Below are 18,486 nucleotides of genomic sequence, written 5' to 3' on the forward strand. Positions count from 1 at the left end.
ACATTTTGGTCACGTGACGTTATGAGAATTATGGCTGAACACGGGCCTATGATCATTTTGCTTGTCCTCAACAAAGGCGTAGTCTGCTCACTGAAAATCAATCATTCGTTTTCAGAATTTACATGAAAACATATTTTCTTTCTGTTAAAAAGTAATTAAGGAGTCAACTAGTCTATTAACAGAGGATAAAAGCTTTTGAACCTTTTGTTTTTTAATACTTCTAACTTTGTTATTGGTGCTTAGACACAGATTTGAAGTTAATATTTTCTCAATTTTTCTGTATAATATCACGACTTTTATATATTGCAATTTCGCTTTTCACACGAAAATATAATAACTATCTTTTTAATCTTGAAGTTATTGAAACTTCGAATTTCTGGACGGGTTTGATTGACACATCCTTGTACTTTCACAAATTATTATAATTTTATTCTTAATACTTGTGGCAACTTTGTTGTGTACCATAGTTAGGTGTGATTTGTTAAAAGTATGGGTTATCTGTATATAACCAACAATATTATACTACAGAGAAAAGAAGTATAAATTTATTGAAAGGATATATTTCTATTTATTTATATTATATTTTTGATTAAATCTTTATATATATATTTTACAATGATGATTAAAGTATTTCGTCAAATGTACACTAGTAGAATCATCGCTCCAAAGTATGATAAAGATTGTCCAACAAAAGGAAATTTGTGCAACAAATGGGACAAACAAAACCACAATGTCACCATGAACCCCCCCCCCCTTCAAAAAGGACGAAGACATGTGGTTTTAATAATAATTTTTAAAAACCTTACTACTAATACATGTACATGTACATGTACGTATGTCACATCTCAGGCAGGAGAAAGGGACAATTGTAAAAAAAATAAATTAGTAATTAGTAAAAAATTAATTAATTAAAAAAAATTAGTAACAAAAAAAGTAATTACGGTATATTTCCTTTTATTTCTATTTGTTTTATCTGTGATAACTCTTTGAAAGTTAGTGGAGTTGATTTCTTGATAATTCTACCGGAATGTAAATTAGGCAAATTGATAGGTCAGGAGCTAAGGAGGCCTAATATGCATGTAAATCTTGTGCGTCTGTCTTTGTTTTTGACGTCAGAAATATTGAAATTGACATGGGAGACCTCGTGTAATTAAAATCTATTAGTCTACATTTTTAAATCTAAATCTACAATTTTATTTCACAATGAATTGGAAATATAACGAAACACTATCTTGTTAGTATAGTATGTCAGGGACACAACGACAGTGGGAAACGTGGGATAATTTATGCATAATGGGCTTAATTCGTCCGTTATGCAAATTATCCAACGTTTCCCACTATCGTTGATGCCCTGGCATACTATACTAACTAGACAGTAATTCCTTAAATGTACTTTCCATATACAGTATACATTTCTTTTTCTTTCCCCACGAACAGGGGAAGGGGGTGTCCAGTAGCAATTAGGGAACAACTGGTTCACTCTTTATTATTACGGTATCTTTCAGATTATTTCACACATGAAAGAAGGAATTCTTGCATATTTCATACAGAAGAAACATATCTTCATTGATATAAACATGCTTCGCAGACTTAACCGAAGCAGGTGCAACCTGTGCAGATTTAATGGACGTCGATACAAAAAAGTATTTCTTTATCTTTGATCCATCATTATCTCTAATGAAATGTTTTATCGCATAATTCTAACTGCCTTTGAAGTGCTTTGTGTACAACATGGCGCTGATTCTGCAGGCGGACGAAAGAAAAGTTTATAAATGTTAGAACCAAGGCTGTTGATTGATATATAAATAATATATAGCAAGAAGTATTTGATACGTTATTTTTTAGACTTTGATGACTAAATATCAATAAAGCGACTGTAAAACTAAACGGATTTGGGTGGGAGTTTTTATGGCGCCAAATTTGTATTTCCTCAACCCTTTACAAAAAATCAAGTATGTACCATAATCAGGTTAGTTAGTGCTTTAAGAATTAAAAATATTTAATGTCCATGAAACGTATATATCATGAATATTGATTATTCGAGAGATTATAATCATACTCTTATAAATCAAAGACGTTGACAACGATTTGAAGTAATGTTTTACACCCGCACTTGAATATTGTCATGACAAAATTTCTAAAACACTCCAACATTTATTGGATTACAAAGGGACTGCTGCCTTTGATATTTACCAGCTCCCCGACACCCCCACCCCATCTGAAATATACACGTACGTGTATCTTGATTTCATTTATCGCTACATGTATGTTTCCTTTTAGTACAAAAAAAAAAGAAACTCACACTTGTAAATTTTATTTATTTCTTCGACATTGCGTCAGTTTCGATACAAAAATACATTAATCACTACATTGGGAACAAAACTAATTTTTTAAATAAAAACTGGCTTCTCAAGCCAGGAACAAAAGAAAAACTAAGAAAGAATTTCTATCGTTGACAAAAAGTCAAAACCCTCTAATCCACAAACACATAACTGATAAGCATTCAGTAAAATATATTGATAGAGAGAACAATGTCACAAACCTGTTATCGCATATATTACATATATTTTTTGGGATGAACTACATTGTACTTTTAATTCAGTATACTTATATTATCTACTAAACAAAAGCTATCTGTAGGTAATTCTCCTGACTTTTTAATACGCATTTACAAAATACTGAAAAACTTCTTGATATCAAAGAGCATACTATTGGAACACTCTTTAAGCTGACTATATCGGCAGTTTTTTTTATATAAGAACAAGCAAGCTATCACTCAAGGTATAAACTCAAATAAACAAGTTACAATCACCGAGAACAAATTGGGAACAAATTACATAGATTTCTCTAAAAACCATATTTTCCTCACAAACAAATCCAAGCACACTGACCCTCCCCTAACATGCTGGCACTAACTTACAATACTTAGTCTTAAAATCTCATATACCTATGTAATAATCTCTCTCTCTCTCTCTCACTCAACCAACAAATTATACATGTATACTTGTTCATTTTCAAATCACTATAGTATTACAGTATGATTGACAACCGACATATACTAGTTATTGCAATATGCAATTCGGAACACATTTCTTTGTAAGCTCCAATTAGGCAAAAAAAAGTCGAGGAGTTACAAATTAAACTGAAAATGAGATTTTTTTCCTTTTTCAAAATTCTTGATTTCAAACTAATAACCCATAAACATTTAATAATTACTTGCATACATTTTTTAAAAAAAGCATAATTTGTCTCTCTTTACTTTGATACTGTTTCTATAATGTCCAAAAAGCAATCACTCTCATGAAACAGGTTTTTACAAATGAATGAAGGCATTTATAAAGAATGACAAACGCTGAAAAGTGGATTTTGTCCGTAGTTTTTAATCGTTTTGTGTGATATTAGACAACTTAAAGATACCAAAGTAGTTTCTCCTGACATCACGAACCATAAGAGATAAATCCGAGACTTTAACGTACACTTCGTCGTCTCTTCGCAATTTAAATAACGCTCCAATGTGGCTGCTATATTCTCCGACAACTTTGCTATTAGACGCTTTGCTGGCGGCATTTTTAGCCAGAATTTCCTCGCCTCCGTTCGGGTAGATAATATTATAGCGACACAAATAATGAGAGATGGACGATGATTGGGTAGCGGGATTACTTCCGGAGTAAAGTTCCACGAACGACACCTGGCTGTAGACGTAGTAATAACCGTCAGAGGGCACTACTAGTCTTCCGTGACGATACTTCATGTTACTTAGGAATGCAATATCCTTGTCGTAAATCCAGTGTGGTACAGAAAACCGCGTGCCTGGACCTAAACAGAAAAAGAAATACATTAATTCAAAGTATACATGGAGGCCACCAGAGGGTGCAGAAATAGGACATTTTCCCGAATTTTCTTAATCCTGGTGGAATTTCGTCAAATTTGAGTTACTTTTCACTTTGTAAAACATAGAACACAAGCTTTCCTATCTGAGATTTTTACAAACAAGATGCATCTGATACTATAGTGTATATGAAATATATAAAATTGGTAGATAGGCAAGCTTGTGCTCTATGTTTTCATGTGTTCTAAAATTGATTAAAATTTGCATAAAAATGAGACAATTTGGAAATTGACATATTTTCTGACCATCCTGTGACCTCTGTGTATCCCATAACTTAGAGCCAATACATGTACTCATTTTGTGGCAGAGGTGCTGAGTGGTTTTTCAATTTTTTAACTGTTGCATCATTCAAAACGACACCCCAAACCAGGGACCAAAAAGGGGTCTTACCCAACCCTGTCCTTTGATAATTTTTACGTATACTTTCAGATAGGAGTATGTTGTCATTGTTGTGGTGTCATTAAATATAATATATATAATAATTCTTAGTTTATTTATACATACCAATGTCTTCGTCTAGTCTTTCTTGAGAGCCCAGCAGATGAGCTGCCGTTTGTTGTCCTTCAATTGAAACCAGTTCACCAGTACGTGGAACGTTACCTTTAGATGCAAAAAATAAGATTATTTAATAAACATGTATGTAACTCTTTTTTTTCTAAAGAAAATTAACATTATAAAATACATATATTAATTACGAATTTTACAAGTTAATTACAAACTTAAAAATTTCTTTAAAACTACAAAGCTGGAAAATTTAAAGATAAAAAGAAATTGGCTGGGTATCCAAAAATGCTGTATTTCATTTCATAACACTCCAAAAATGCATTAATTGAAGCTAAGCGTGTATTCTATGTATAAAAATAGCGGCAACTGTAATTAAATGTCAGAAGTTATAATTAAGTGTCAAAAGTAAGTAATTTCCTATCCATGTCAACGTTCTAGCGTTCATTTTCAAATTTTTACGACAATTTAAGACTTTAAAAGCATTATAAGTTGAACCCTAAAGATGTAAGTGCTCCGATGAAAAGATGTGACTGTTGATTTGAAATGTGTATTGTACGCTGTGCATTAGCTCCCCTCATTGATTTCATATCAGTCTTCATAGATCTAAACAACATAATAGCGGGCCCCGGCGCGTGCCTTAGGAATAAGGCATGAATGGTCCCTATATGGATGTGCAATAAACGTAATGATATTTTAATCGAAATTCTGAGTTTTTGCTGACAAGATTGCTATAATCTTTTATTAAAGTTAACACCCTGTGATTAACACTATCTTGGGACCTATTGTGAGCTGATTTCAATTTATCCAGTCAGGAAATCCATCGATATCTTCTGAAAAAAGATCTTTTGAAAGAGTATCACGAAAAAGTATTAATTAAAAAAATATTTCAGGCAAATAAAAAATTTGAAATTTCTCTTTCCTTTGTTTTTAGCCGATATACCGTTCCTGCTTATGCTCGTGTTCATGCAATAAATGTCAGCTTATGCTTTTAAAAGATCGAAAAAAAAACCATAGCTGTATTCAAACGAATCATATTTCGCATCGATTGCTTTTTATCACATCCAACATCAAATTTCTGTCCGGGGGCAAAAACTCATCATTTAACTTTGTGAAGCTTAATGTCATTAGTGTCCTCCTGTAACAAGCTCTTTGTTTACGAGAGATACTGACTCTGTTCTACCTAATCACGCCACCTAGTGTACGATACAGATGCATCGCAGATGTTATTTACTTTTTTTGAAAATCATAATATAAAACCCTCGAATGGATATGTTTTGGTAAACAATCTCTGGTGGTTTTCATAACTGTCAAACCGTTATTTTTTGACAAGGGTGCGAAATAAAGCTGACGCTACACGAGGTTTAGGTGCGAGGTTCTGCACTTCTTCCAATAAAAATCTGAATGTCATAAAGCGATCCTCTTTACGCAGTGCATGCCTAATTTACTCCGCACAGAAAGAAGTGCTTAAATGCCAACAGATTTTTTTCTTTCTCTTCAGCCGGCTGTTTTAAGTCATATGTCGGATAAAAAGAACAGACATATCAAATTTTTTATACGATTTATTACATTACTGCTACATTTCAGATTCGTAAACTTTATGTCTTCGGTAATTAATTTAGCAGTCATTATGTTGCATTTCTTACTTCCGCTGCACGAATTTCGTGACACAAATGTTTAGATCAGATAATCAATGCATCTGATACTCTCTTTTTTCCCTATATTTTGAAAGAAAAAAGTTACATAAGTTCGCATGATATTCTCTTAATGATGTTCTGGAGAAAATTGCAGTTCCGTGGCTATGTTAGTAAAACTAGAAATAAGCCACAGAAATACAATAATACAGTGCAAATGCTGTTGTTTTTCACTCTGTGAACTCAGAGTATATCCAATGTAATTGATACTCAATGAAACTTTATACATATATAGTATATTTAAATTTATATAGTCTTTGCCAATATATAACCATATGGGAGGCGGGGGTATCATTTAGTGATCTCATTGCTCACAGTATACCTCTAGTTTTATTTCATAGGCTATACATTTAGGCTTACACAAAGCACAGAAATAACGCATCGAAATATCATTAATTTAAACAAGGAATGGTAAACACAAAGAAGCAAAGAGTAATTTACATGACTAGAACACGTGTTGTTTTCAACAGAACGGAAAACTAGAAACACTCGTCGATAAAAACAATGACCCACTAGTTGCAAACGGAATAAGTCCATTGCAAAAGATGAAGATGCTTGCACTCTTAACGAATTCCGGGGCTGATAACTTGTATTAAATGTGCACCCTATACCCGCTTACTGCAGTTGGCGTCAAATGTTTTACTAAATTTTCTTATCCGATAAGTTATCTTTCTAGAAAACTGTGTACAAAAAATAAAATAAATAAATAAAACTGTGCTGCTGATTTTTTTTAGTTTAATTTTATTTCAGATCAATTTATAACCTAATCTACTCCTTATAAATATGACATTCATACCATACATCATAATCCGAGCATGTGTCTAGCCATTACATAACTTTGCATTTTTTCTATCTTTTTTACATGATATTTTTAGAAACTGCTGGTATTGACGAGAAAATAAACTTGCCCAAGGAACCGTCCGATTTACTTTTTTTGGCTTTACGTTTGTTGGTAACGACTCATTGGTCGTGTTCAGCTTAGATTTATTTTCTGTATGTGTTTGTAAAAGTACACTGTTAAGATAAACTTGTTTTCTTGAGAGTGATTCCGATAGAAAACAGACGGTCATTATACTGAAAGAGAAGCCTACTTCTGAGGTACACGTATACTAGTATGTCTTTTAGATTAAACATATCTATAAAAAAAAAAAACACGGTGTAGATTTTAAGGAGGTTGGGTGTACATGTATAATTATATGCTTTGGTGAACATAGTAAAACATACAAAAGGGCGAAGCCTCCAAGGTTATATTTCTGTTACTTTTATTTTTCATGTCTTGGAATTGCTTCTCAAGTCCATATTGACTCAAATACCATGCATGACAGTCATTATAGTCAACGAAATACATATGTATATAAAATAATTATGCTAGCTATTCAAAGGACATCTGACTGGTTCAACTCCAACATCAGTATAATATAACAGATTTTGTGCTCGGTTTATCAGATAGTCCGAAATTCATGCTGTCTTGTTGAAAATTAATTTTACATCAGAATTTAAATCAATTTATTATTTTGCACGACACTAATTTGAGTCGTAAGTAATAAAATTATTTTGAATGTTAACAAAATAGCAAAATGCTATAAATTCTCCACTCCTTAAATTGATATTATGCTGGTACTGTCATTTACGCTATAAAAAATATACAAGTGAACAAAACTATTTTCACCATGGAAAATGTCTATGGAGGTATAAATTTATCAACTGTTTCAATGCTGATATAAAATTCATGCAATCTTAAATTGTATGTGACTGACATGTATGCATGTGGGCATTTCTGGCAGAAATATGTTGACAAGGTGCTATAACCCTCATCATTTTGTCATTAATTCTTATACTTATCTCCATGCATTTCAAAATTAACCTTTTACTGATTACAATATTCTCTCGATTAAGCAACAATTTTCATTCCTTTTAGATTCTTTAGTTTTGTAGGATACGGATCTTTGTTTTTGTGTACATTGTAATATACTAGTACACACATAATTTTTTTTTCTTCGAGAGACTCAATGACGTCACTGTGTTTCGTTAGTGCACTCTGCATGGAACTGATTCAAAATATTATTTAATTCTCTACCAGTTAAAAATTTACAATTCTTTTTCAGAGTTGATTTAGTGTAAAGGATTATATATAACTTGTTTTTAAAAAAGAATTTTTAAGGGATAACTGTTCTTTGTCAAAGCACAAGACTTTAATAAGTTTTCTGATAAAGTAATTTAGTATTTACGCAATGATATGGACCAATCCTCTTTCATAAATATATAAATCAAAATATGAATCAAACTTTAACCAAAGAATATTTCTAAATCAGAGTTGCATAACATGCAAGCCTTTTTGAGCAATCTAAACAAACAATAATGAAGCATATTATGATCTTAATTCTGAATTTCTGACGCATACATGTGTATATTGATATTGAGATTATAAGCTTTATTTTTTAGGATTGTAAAAAGGAAAAGAAGAAAAGTCTATAGGGTACCCGATAAGTGCACTGATTTTAAATTTTAAATATTTTACCTACATGGACAATTCAACTTTTCAACTTAGTACAGTGTAAAAATTCACACTCATGGCTGTGAATCCATTGTGTTTGCTCGTAAAAGACACGTCCTGATATTGAATCAAGGCAACGCAGTCTTTATTGAATATTTATGCCCTCTCAAAAGATTTATTTATCGGTTTCAAATGGGTTTAGTTCAAAGGGAGTATTTTCAACCCTGTTTGTGTTTTAGGTATTGGTATAAATAAACTGTTTGCGATCTCTAACGGCTTCCGCGATTTTCAAAGGAGTGCAATCTATCTACTGTTACGGTTAGGAATCGAGAATTTAAAAATCCTCTCGTCACCAAACGGAATACGGTGTCTCGAAAAAATAATAAATAAATGTAATACCCTGTGTCAACTCTTAAAACCAATGATGTGTGGCCGACGTATTGATTCTCTTAAACTCAATGACTTCAAACTGATTTTTCCGAACCATAAGTAAATAAGTTTAACCATTTTAAAATGAGAGATATATATTTGCTTTTTGAATCTGAAGAAAAGTGGCCCTGGCGATCTTTCAAATATTTCGTACAATTGCAATCGGCAAGGAATGTTTGTTAATTCAGTAGATAAAAGCCTGACTTTGAATTATCCTAAATTGTGTTGCACATTTGAACCCTATGACATTCAGTTAAACGTTTTACAAAATACTTCAATAGATAGCGAAATTATTTTTAAATCGTATCTGCTTGCTCTAAGAATATGCTCTGGTTTCACTTTTTCATCGTGTTCTTTAATAAACTTTGCATTAATAAGTTAAGACCACTACGAAACAATGAAGACAGCACTGTAAATTTCATTTTTCTTACTCTTTATATGAAAATTTGACAGGTACAGATATACCCATCTTTTGATACTGCGTTTATTTTTCAGAATTTTTTATGGCACCTTCGCTAAACCACTAGGATTTCAATTCTATGCTTCACTTGTCCAAGGACAAGGACCACAAATTAAATATAAGAAGTGTCATCCTTTAGTTTACTAATGACCAAGACGTTCCTGATTCAAAATGCAGAGATGACATAAAAATTTACTTAAAAGATTTAAAGCCAGTCTCCTTGTTTGTTGAAGTAATTAAATTTCTTGTTTAATTGCTTGTTACCCTGGCAACATTAATAGCTGCGGAACTATTACCTTAATGCGTTCTTATCCAAAATGTTAAGTATAATTCAAAGATATCTTAAGATTCGGATCGAGAGATGCTTTCAATTGATTTCCATTTTTTCTAAAAACAAATGATAGTCATTAAAAATCATTAGGTCTTGTTTCTAACGAAACATCGCCATACAAGGGGAAAAACATGGGGGGGGAAATTTCAGAAACATTAAATCGATGGATGTCTTTGTAAATGAATCAAGGAAACTAGTTTTAAACAGCATTAATGGAAATCAATGGCGCGGTTTTTGGTTGCTTCCGTGAAAGATCTTAGTAAGCACCATTTGACGTTGTCAACAGCTTCTGAGATTCCAAAGAGCAGAAAGCTAAACGACGAAACCTTCTCAAAGAGGAGTCATAAATCCCGGATCCTTCATCTGACGTAAGGACATTTATAAAATACCCGGCTTAATTAAACACAATCTAATTTGGACTGCTTTTCCATCAAAGGACGCCGTTAAGCAAGTGGTTTGGGCAACAGTATGAAGCATCTAATTTTGTGTCGTATAAATATTGATTTGGAAGGAGCGTGACAGAGCTAAGCAATAACAAATAATCATAGCACTGAAAGCACTCGTCCGTTCTGGTGGCTATAACAGCCAGAAGTAATATAAAAGTCACTTATATAAAGAACTATCGACTTAATATCATTGGAAGTTCTAATAAAATCTTTTTTTTTCTGGAATATAGTCAAGTGAATATTTCAGCAAGATTACAAATTGACATGCTTACCTTTTGCCGATTCTTCTCTGTATCTTTTTTCAATGAACTACAAAAAATGAAACAAAATCTCTTAATTTATTTCACATATTGATATATTCCATGATTTACACCATGGAAATTGAATTTTTGTTCTGTGCACGTTTTTGCAATGCAAATGTCACTCTAATCAACGTAAATTCTTGGCACCAAAATCTCGCAGAAAGCAAGTTTTCGAGTCGAACAATTTGACTATGGTCATGGGAATGAACAAAAAAAAATTATTTTTCTAACTAGGGCACCAAATGCATGTTGCCATCAAAATAAAGTGTAAATCAACATACACTGCATATATAAAATTATATAATGTGTGATTTTGAAAAAAAACAACTTTTAAAATGTATATTAATCTCAGAAGATCTATGCTTAGAATCACTCTCAATTTAACATTTCTTCTTCATGGACAAAATCAGACATAATGTAAGTATATAAATGACGTCTTGCTCTGGTAATTAACGGAAGTCGTCCGTCGAACGTCAGCTTTTACGACAATCATTTACGGCGATTCATTAAACGCCATGTCGACGCAGATTTCCAGAGTCGTTTGAAGATAAGTCAAAAATCAATACAATGCTTTTATGTTATACTCAAGGGGTTTAGGAAGAAAATGTAAGTCTATTTATCAGAATCGATAAAACAGTCATGCCAAAATCTCTGCAATGCATGTTATATCGGGTTCCCCAAAGGTGTTGGAAATAACTACTAGTATTACGTGTAGAGGCACACAAATATTAATGCCCCTTCCCCCTTAAACTTACTTTTTCTACATTTACTTCTTTAATAATAACTTGATTTCCGTATCATAACAGTATTGTACAATATAATTTAGTTTGTTTCTTTGTATATTGTTTAACGTCCCTCTCGAGAATTTTTCACTGGTATAGAGACGCCACCACTTGCCGGTGGAGAGCTGCAAATTTTGACCTATAATCGACACTAAGGGCCATTGAGCAGTGAGGGATCTTTTTCGTGCCAGCGCCTATAATGCGACAGGGGACCTCGGTTTATACGGTCGCATCCGAAAGACCGGTCTCCACGTCCTACTGTAGAACTCGCGACGTAGGGATCAACTCCTTATTCAGCGCTACTCCAGAGCACATGCATGCTCTAACCACTGCGCCACGCGGGCGACACAATAGAATTTAGTCATTTTGTATATATATACAGTACTAGTATTCAAAACACATTCCATCTTCTTATTTCAAAGGACATATCCCTAGACATCGTTTATATTTGTAAACAAGTTTGGAGACTTAATTAAATAACTTTTTTTTTTACAAGCGCCATTCTATTGATATTTTAATTAATTATCGTGAGGAGACAAATTTTCTTCAAATTAATTACGGCAATAAACAGAATCCACGGAAATGTCTACGAATTGGGGTTAATTTGGGTTCCCTCTGAAATCACAAAGCTAAATTCATCCCTCCTATTGTTATGACGCGGAAGAACGGGGTGTTTGGTGTATAATTAGGACGAGGTAGATGTCAAATATTTACATGTGCATAAACCGAAAGAAATAGATGCCACAAGAATGAAAACCATATGACGAGTGCTTAGAGGAAGGAGAGAATGGCTTGTATTGGTGCCCCTTCCTTCAAGTGTTATGCAAGACCTGTCAGATTAAATAGAAAGAAAAACAATTGATGTAGAGAAGTCACTTGTTGCTCTTTAGCGCACTCTGCGGAATGAAAAAACTCTTTCCCCCTAAAGGTGGTTCTTAATTTGAGAAGCAGATCAATAAGTATTTTTATCATCACTAAAACATACACGTACATTCCTTCTATTACAGTATAGAAATGAAAAAAAATCTAATGTTACCCAAGTCCAAAATAATTACAGTAAAAACCATTATATCAATAAAAGTATTATTTCTCTTCTTGCAATTTTCATCAATCTAAAGTACATTCATAAATACTCTCTAAAAAATTCCTCCTCTTTTCCCCAGGGGAATATATGGCGATTATAACCATTGAGTTTTAGAGATGTCATTAATATTGTTTACGGGATACGTTCTAATTTAATTTCGGAACTTTTATTTCTAATCCTTCAAACTGAGCAACATACTTAACCAAAACTGCCAGAAAAATTCCATTAGGACAGCTCATTTTAATGTGAAAGCAAAGACAAAATCTCTGGAAATTGAATTGCTGGGTCATAATCCAAAAACATCCGACTATTCAATTTTCCTGCCGAGATTTTGACGTCTGCGTTTGGGGGCACGGGGGGAATGAATGTCACGTGGAATTAGCTACAATATGTATTTCATTTTGAACAGCAGTCCCAGAGTTTGGGGGTAGATATGGAAAATATATAAAAGCCAAATGAACCATTCGTAGAAACATCATTTTCTACTTCCAGGGGCAGATTTGGTTTGATACTGAGCATACGGCTGTTAAATATATACGGAAATTTAAACAATTTTGACATAGCAATGGGCTTAAAGATAAACACGCTCTTATCCCTAACGAGAATTGGAGCTTTCCAGGTGGTTAGTTTTGATTTTTAAGTTTCTCCCTGAATCTCGAAAGTTTGCGAAATCGAAAACCCTGTAACGAGAAAACGAAATCAAGACAAAGCAATTGGGTCTATATGCAAAACATAGGGGCACTATAAAATAGAGACAATTTTCTTTATTTACATCTAGATCATTACAAATATGGATGCAGAAACAACAGTCTAGCTTGGAAATCTGGTACCTAATGTTGTTTTGGGACCGAAGAGATAAATAATGGGTATTCTCTCGCGTCTTTTATCGGAACAAACAGATGCGTTGTGTTATCTTGCAATTTGTAGGAAATGGCTCGCTCTAGCTTTTTTGTGTCCATTGATTTCGATACATGACAACAAAATGCAAATAAAAGTGATAGAGTAATGGAAGTTGTTTTTTCATATATAATAAAAGCTTCAATGGAGATGAAATCCCTCTTGTAAGTGATTTTAAAAAAATATAACCGAAATTTTTCCTTTTTTATTTTATTTCCTGACTATATAAGAAAGACATTACACTATACTTCAACTGACATTTCATAATCTTTATATGGAACTGACAACGAGTTAATCCCTCTAATCCTTTAATCTGACCTATCTTATGATACATGTAATATTTCGTCTTTAGGTATACGTAAGGATAACAATTTTGTCGTTTATCCACTGACGGATAATAAAATGGACGAGATTAATTATTGCATTGGATTACCATATCTTTTATTATTTAAAGCTATTAGTCATATTCCACATTTTTTGTCTATATGTGATCACAGTTTGAAAAAGAAGATTAAAGAAATTGGTAATACTTCGATTCTCGAACTCATCCCAATAAAGGTCTTTAACACGGGTAATATTAAACAATATGGTAACGTTAAGCAAAAATTAAGCCGTTATTACGTATACCTAGAAATATGACACGTATATCATGGTTTCGGATTTCTTAGCCACCATGGAGTGTTAATTCACAGCAGTAGCCCACGCTCTATCCGATATTACCGACGAGTATTTGACAATCAGAAGGCAGGAGGGAGGGGGGGAGGGGTGAGACAGAGAAAAAATATTATATTGGATTAAGTGAGGGGAAAAAAACCTTCTCAATTGCGGATTAAACTAAACTACCTATCTTTTGATGGTATTTGTTATGGATAAGTTCTTATCTTTAAAAGATGTATTATTTCATCTTAAAAATTCATCGAGTGCATCATTGAAGTTCAGTTTTCTGGACCGAATTTCCTTCTTCGCACCTTTCTAATCTGCAACATATTTGCAAGATATGCAAAACAACACGTGTTAATCACGAATCTGTAATCGACGCTGTCTGAATCCAGGAAATGTTTATTATTTATAGATTTCTGCAACATATGTTATAAACTACAACATATTTATTATTATCTTCAGAATCATGGATAAAAAGATTTATCAATTTACCGAAATACCGAAAATGTTGATTTTTTTTTAACTAAACAGAACGGTTTCATGAAAACCCAGCAGGAAATTAAGATATTTCAACAAAGGTTTTAAATGAAGTACAGTTCATAAACACGAATATTATTGGGACAAATTCCCGTTGTCAAGACAATAAAGTTGTTTAAATGAGAATCCTTTCTCGAAATAGGAGACGTCTTGCTATATCTTTGTATTGATTCCCAGACAATGAGATTTGACAGGAAATAACAAGACCATGGGTCAAGGGTCGGATCAACAGATTTTTCTATTTTTCTACCATTAATGGATACCAGAATTAGTAATGAGAACGGAAAACAACTGCTTGATCTACACATCCAAGTTTATTGACACATTTCATATATAGAACGTTTCTCGTGACTGACTCAAGTTAAAGTGTGATAGGGGACAAGGGAATTCTATTTCCAAGAATAATACCTATATGCATTTCATACACTCTTTATCTTTAAAGGTACACGCAAGCTCATATTTCAACTTTTTAATTTAAAAAAAAATGCTACCTGGATGAACAGATTAAAGATGAAATGTTTCGATTAGGAAAAAAAACCTGTGCCATATTGCATCTGTTAGACAAGATCGTAACAGTTTATTATAGATTTATCAGATGCAGTGTTAGATTTACAATCACTGCCTTCTACCATGCCATTAAAGCATGTTCGATCCCTCCCATTGTCCGCAGCTCTCCGTGAATAGGGTGCGATTGATTACAACGGCGACCCGATCAATCCCTAACGAACTAGCCTGTCAACACCCGCGAAAATAATGAAGTCTCTCCATATTGACGAAAAGCTTGCCATTCGCTCACTGTCAGTGTTTGTTTATACTTAATGAGAAGGGTTTTTTCATAAATCACACGTGATTAAGTCTAATGTTCAATTTCATTATCCAAATAGCTCCATAATCCTTCCATTAGGTAGAATTCATCACCTAGTCTTTCTTCTTCATTACGGATAAAATACGATTCGTAGAAAATATATGACCTATAGATTTGTTTTACTCTCTGTTAATTCGATTGTTTTCTTTATTTTGACTTTGAACCCATTAGCGAAAAGAAAACAAAAAGCGTGTTTAAAAACTTAACGATTAAAGTGCGATCAACGACCCAACCCCGAGGGACTCGGAATGTAATTCAGAAACTGGGCGTCGACGGAAAGGTGAATGTTCCGGAAATATGTATTTCATACTCAATTATACCTCATATCTCAATAAGCTGGAAAATAATCTCATCATTCATACACTGTCTGTTCTAGACTCGGAAACAAATTACAGCAACTCATATCTCTGCTGGAGAGAGATTTTTTTTCGTTATGCTCTTTGTTCAAAGTTTTCAGTTCGAAATCGTATCATTATCTTTGCAATAACTATTCGTCATATGAAACCTGTGCAATATAATTATCTACACCGAATATAGATTGAAATCATACAAACTTTATTGCTTTATTTAAGTTTTGTATATATACCTGTAAAAAAATCAATAGAGAGTCGTATCCCATGAAATGGGAGAAAAAACAAGCCGTATACGTTGAAAAAAATTTTGCCTACAGCTGTCAATAATATTATTGTCATTTAAAAACAATTTTGGTCTAAAGAATACAGGATTGGAGTGGTCAGGCTTTTATTGCATTTAAAAACATACTTAAATCATACTTAATGTCTAAAACAATAATTTTATCATTTTTGACACTATCGCTTGTGAAATAGTTTGCAAAACTTCTAATTTTAGTTTTCATCGTTCATGATTTGTTTACGTTTAAGAAAATTACATGAAATATATCAGCAAGGTTTGTTTATGCTCATGTCAAATAAACACTTTTTCCTGTCTTAGTTTTTAAATTCATGATTAGGAAATTTATAACAGAATGACTTATTGTTTTAGAATGTACATCTGGGGTGTCAGAAACTTGATTTAGAATTACAAAAAAGAATCTACAAAGCAATTTAATCCACTCGAGGCTATGTTAAAGATTTCACAAGACGTCTGGATATTAAAAACTGAAGTGGAATTTAAGTATATACACTAAGCATTTCTCTCTCAAGTTTTTGCCTTTGTTAAGTACCTTCAAAACAAAATGATACGTATTTGTGACTTTCTATATGTATTATGGAGAGAGAGAGAGAGAGAGAGAGAGAGTCAAATACGTACCAATTCCAACATAAGCAGAAGTTCTGACGGAGTTTCCACACAGCACATTTCAATGTTTTCTTCATACTTTCTGGCAAATTCGTCTAAGACTTTGTTTTCTTCGACACTTGGACCCGACCTAATGCTAGCACATGGAACACATAGTTCATTCTCTTTCTGCATCGCCGAGATCTGTTCCCCTACTTTTGGTTTATGTTCATGATTGACCAAGTCATGACTTAATTTCCCAAATAAAACAGCTACCACTACAATTAGTATCAAAATTCCAGTCACTACAACCGCCGTTAATCCATATAGATATCGTCTGATTCTGATGTATTCACTCTGTAATAATTCCAACTTGAAGTTTGGACAGTCCATCTTTGACTTTCCGTTACTGTAAAAGTCATTTGGTTTCACTCCGTTCCTTAGTAACACATCGTAACTTTCTGGTTCCTGATCGTCCGACATATTTTTGATATCCTCTGACATTTTTTTTTTCTCAGCGCGGTTCTATACGCCCGGTCTCTATTAGCGAAACCAGCGTTTGAATCAATTACATGTGTTTGTTGGATAGCGAAGAAAACCGATTTCCACGGAAGTAAATAATGGGGCGACCAATTCTACTGCACGGTAAATACAGACTTCACGCTCCCGATAGGTCTGACATAAATCTCTCGTTGCGTGATTTAAAACTTTAAAAATGTATAGATGTGTACACAGTCAATATATGTACGCGCACACTCGTGATAAGGATGGCTCATTGAGTCCCCGTGTAATTGTGTATGCCGTTATTAAAAGCAATACACACGTGGTTGTCTGTTTATCCAATAGATTTTCTCTGTCAAATTATACTCAATCCCATACGCATGTAGCCTCTGAGAGAAATGGGGTACTAAATAAAAACAATGCGTTTTTCATCAGATTTAAATATACGTCGATATTGTTGAAAGATTAATTCTTATTCAATCGATTTATATATATGAAAAAAATCTCGGGCGTAAAATCTATTGCCTATTTGATTACACATATCTAAAAAGAAGGCGGTAACAATAAGATTTTTTATACATGAATAAACCTCGTATGTCTATTTCAAAAGAAAGAAAATGCAACCTTCAGGTTTTCTTTTCTTTACCTATATATCTTATCAATAACCACATTTGCTTTAAAAATTTAACAAAAGGGTTTCCAGTTCCGTAGAAAAGCTGATTAGGAGCTTTAGAACTGTGATCTAATTTCTTAAGACTTTTAAGTGCCCCCAAATGGATTTGACTTGATCGGGACACACAATATATATATATAGACTTCAGTAAATATTTCAACCGAGGGGGGTGTGTTGACACAAGGACTAAATTTTATTTTTATTTTAGTTGAATAATGTGGACTGAATTTCTTAAAATAATACTTATCTGCGATCTCAGATGTTTTCACTACCGGGTCATTTCAAAAACAAATTTAACCTTAGGATTATAAAATTTACATATTTAAACAATCTCACATCCGCTCGATTATCCCGAAAACCGCATTTGCCAATAGAAGAATTTAAAAATACGATATATTTTTTTTAAAACCATAATTATTAATTATTAAAATATACATGTTTAAAAATGTAATTTGTCTATTTATATACTTAATTATAAGATCACCCAGTTCAGGCCTATTTAAATATATAATACATTTTCCATTTTCCATTTTTTTCTAAAATCTCGACGACCAAATTACGTCTCTGAATGACTCAAACATGGAGTCCCGAAACTTCATTAATCTAAGTTTCCCCCAGTGTGACATAAAAGCTAATTCCAATATCTTTTTCTCAATTTCTTGATGTGTTTTGTGCTTATATGCAATATAATTCGTAAAGATAAGG

General features: G+C 33.0%; 1 protein-coding gene across 1 annotated transcript; it reads right to left on the reverse strand.

Moving 5' to 3' along the window:
* Nucleotides 1-2,298: 2,298 nt before the first annotated feature.
* On the reverse strand, nt 2,299-17,424 carry LOC134243254 (uncharacterized). The gene is made up of 4 exons (XM_062725494.1): nt 16,641-17,424; nt 10,517-10,553; nt 4,394-4,489; nt 2,299-3,816 (listed from the first exon to the last, which is right to left on the reverse strand). Exons 1-4 carry the CDS (start codon nt 17,109-17,111, stop codon nt 3,380-3,382), a joined length of 1,041 nt encoding a protein of 346 aa, XP_062581478.1. The 5' UTR covers nt 17,112-17,424; the 3' UTR covers nt 2,299-3,379.
* Between the last annotated feature and the right edge of the window lie 1,062 nt (nt 17,425-18,486).

Source organism: Saccostrea cucullata, unplaced genomic scaffold (assembly GCF_032062105.1).
Source record: "Saccostrea cucullata isolate Sc308-1 unplaced genomic scaffold, CSIRO_AGI_Scuc_v1 ctg1199, whole genome shotgun sequence".
NCBI lineage: Eukaryota > Metazoa > Mollusca > Bivalvia > Ostreida > Ostreidae > Saccostrea > Saccostrea cuccullata.

Bases quoted from the DNA above. Each gene is read 5' to 3' on its own strand.
- LOC134243254 (XM_062725494.1), bottom strand. From the start codon at position 17,111: ATGTCAGAGGATATCAAAAATATGTCGGACGATCAGGAACCAGAAAGT. The intron at 4,490-10,516 runs GTAAGCATGTCA...TTGCATCTAAAG, and splicing joins CAGAGAAGAATCGGCAAAAG to GTAACGTTCCACGTACTGGT. The intron at 3,817-4,393 runs GTATGTATAAAT...TTTTCTGTTTAG, and splicing joins AAGACTAGACGAAGACATTG to GTCCAGGCACGCGGTTTTCT.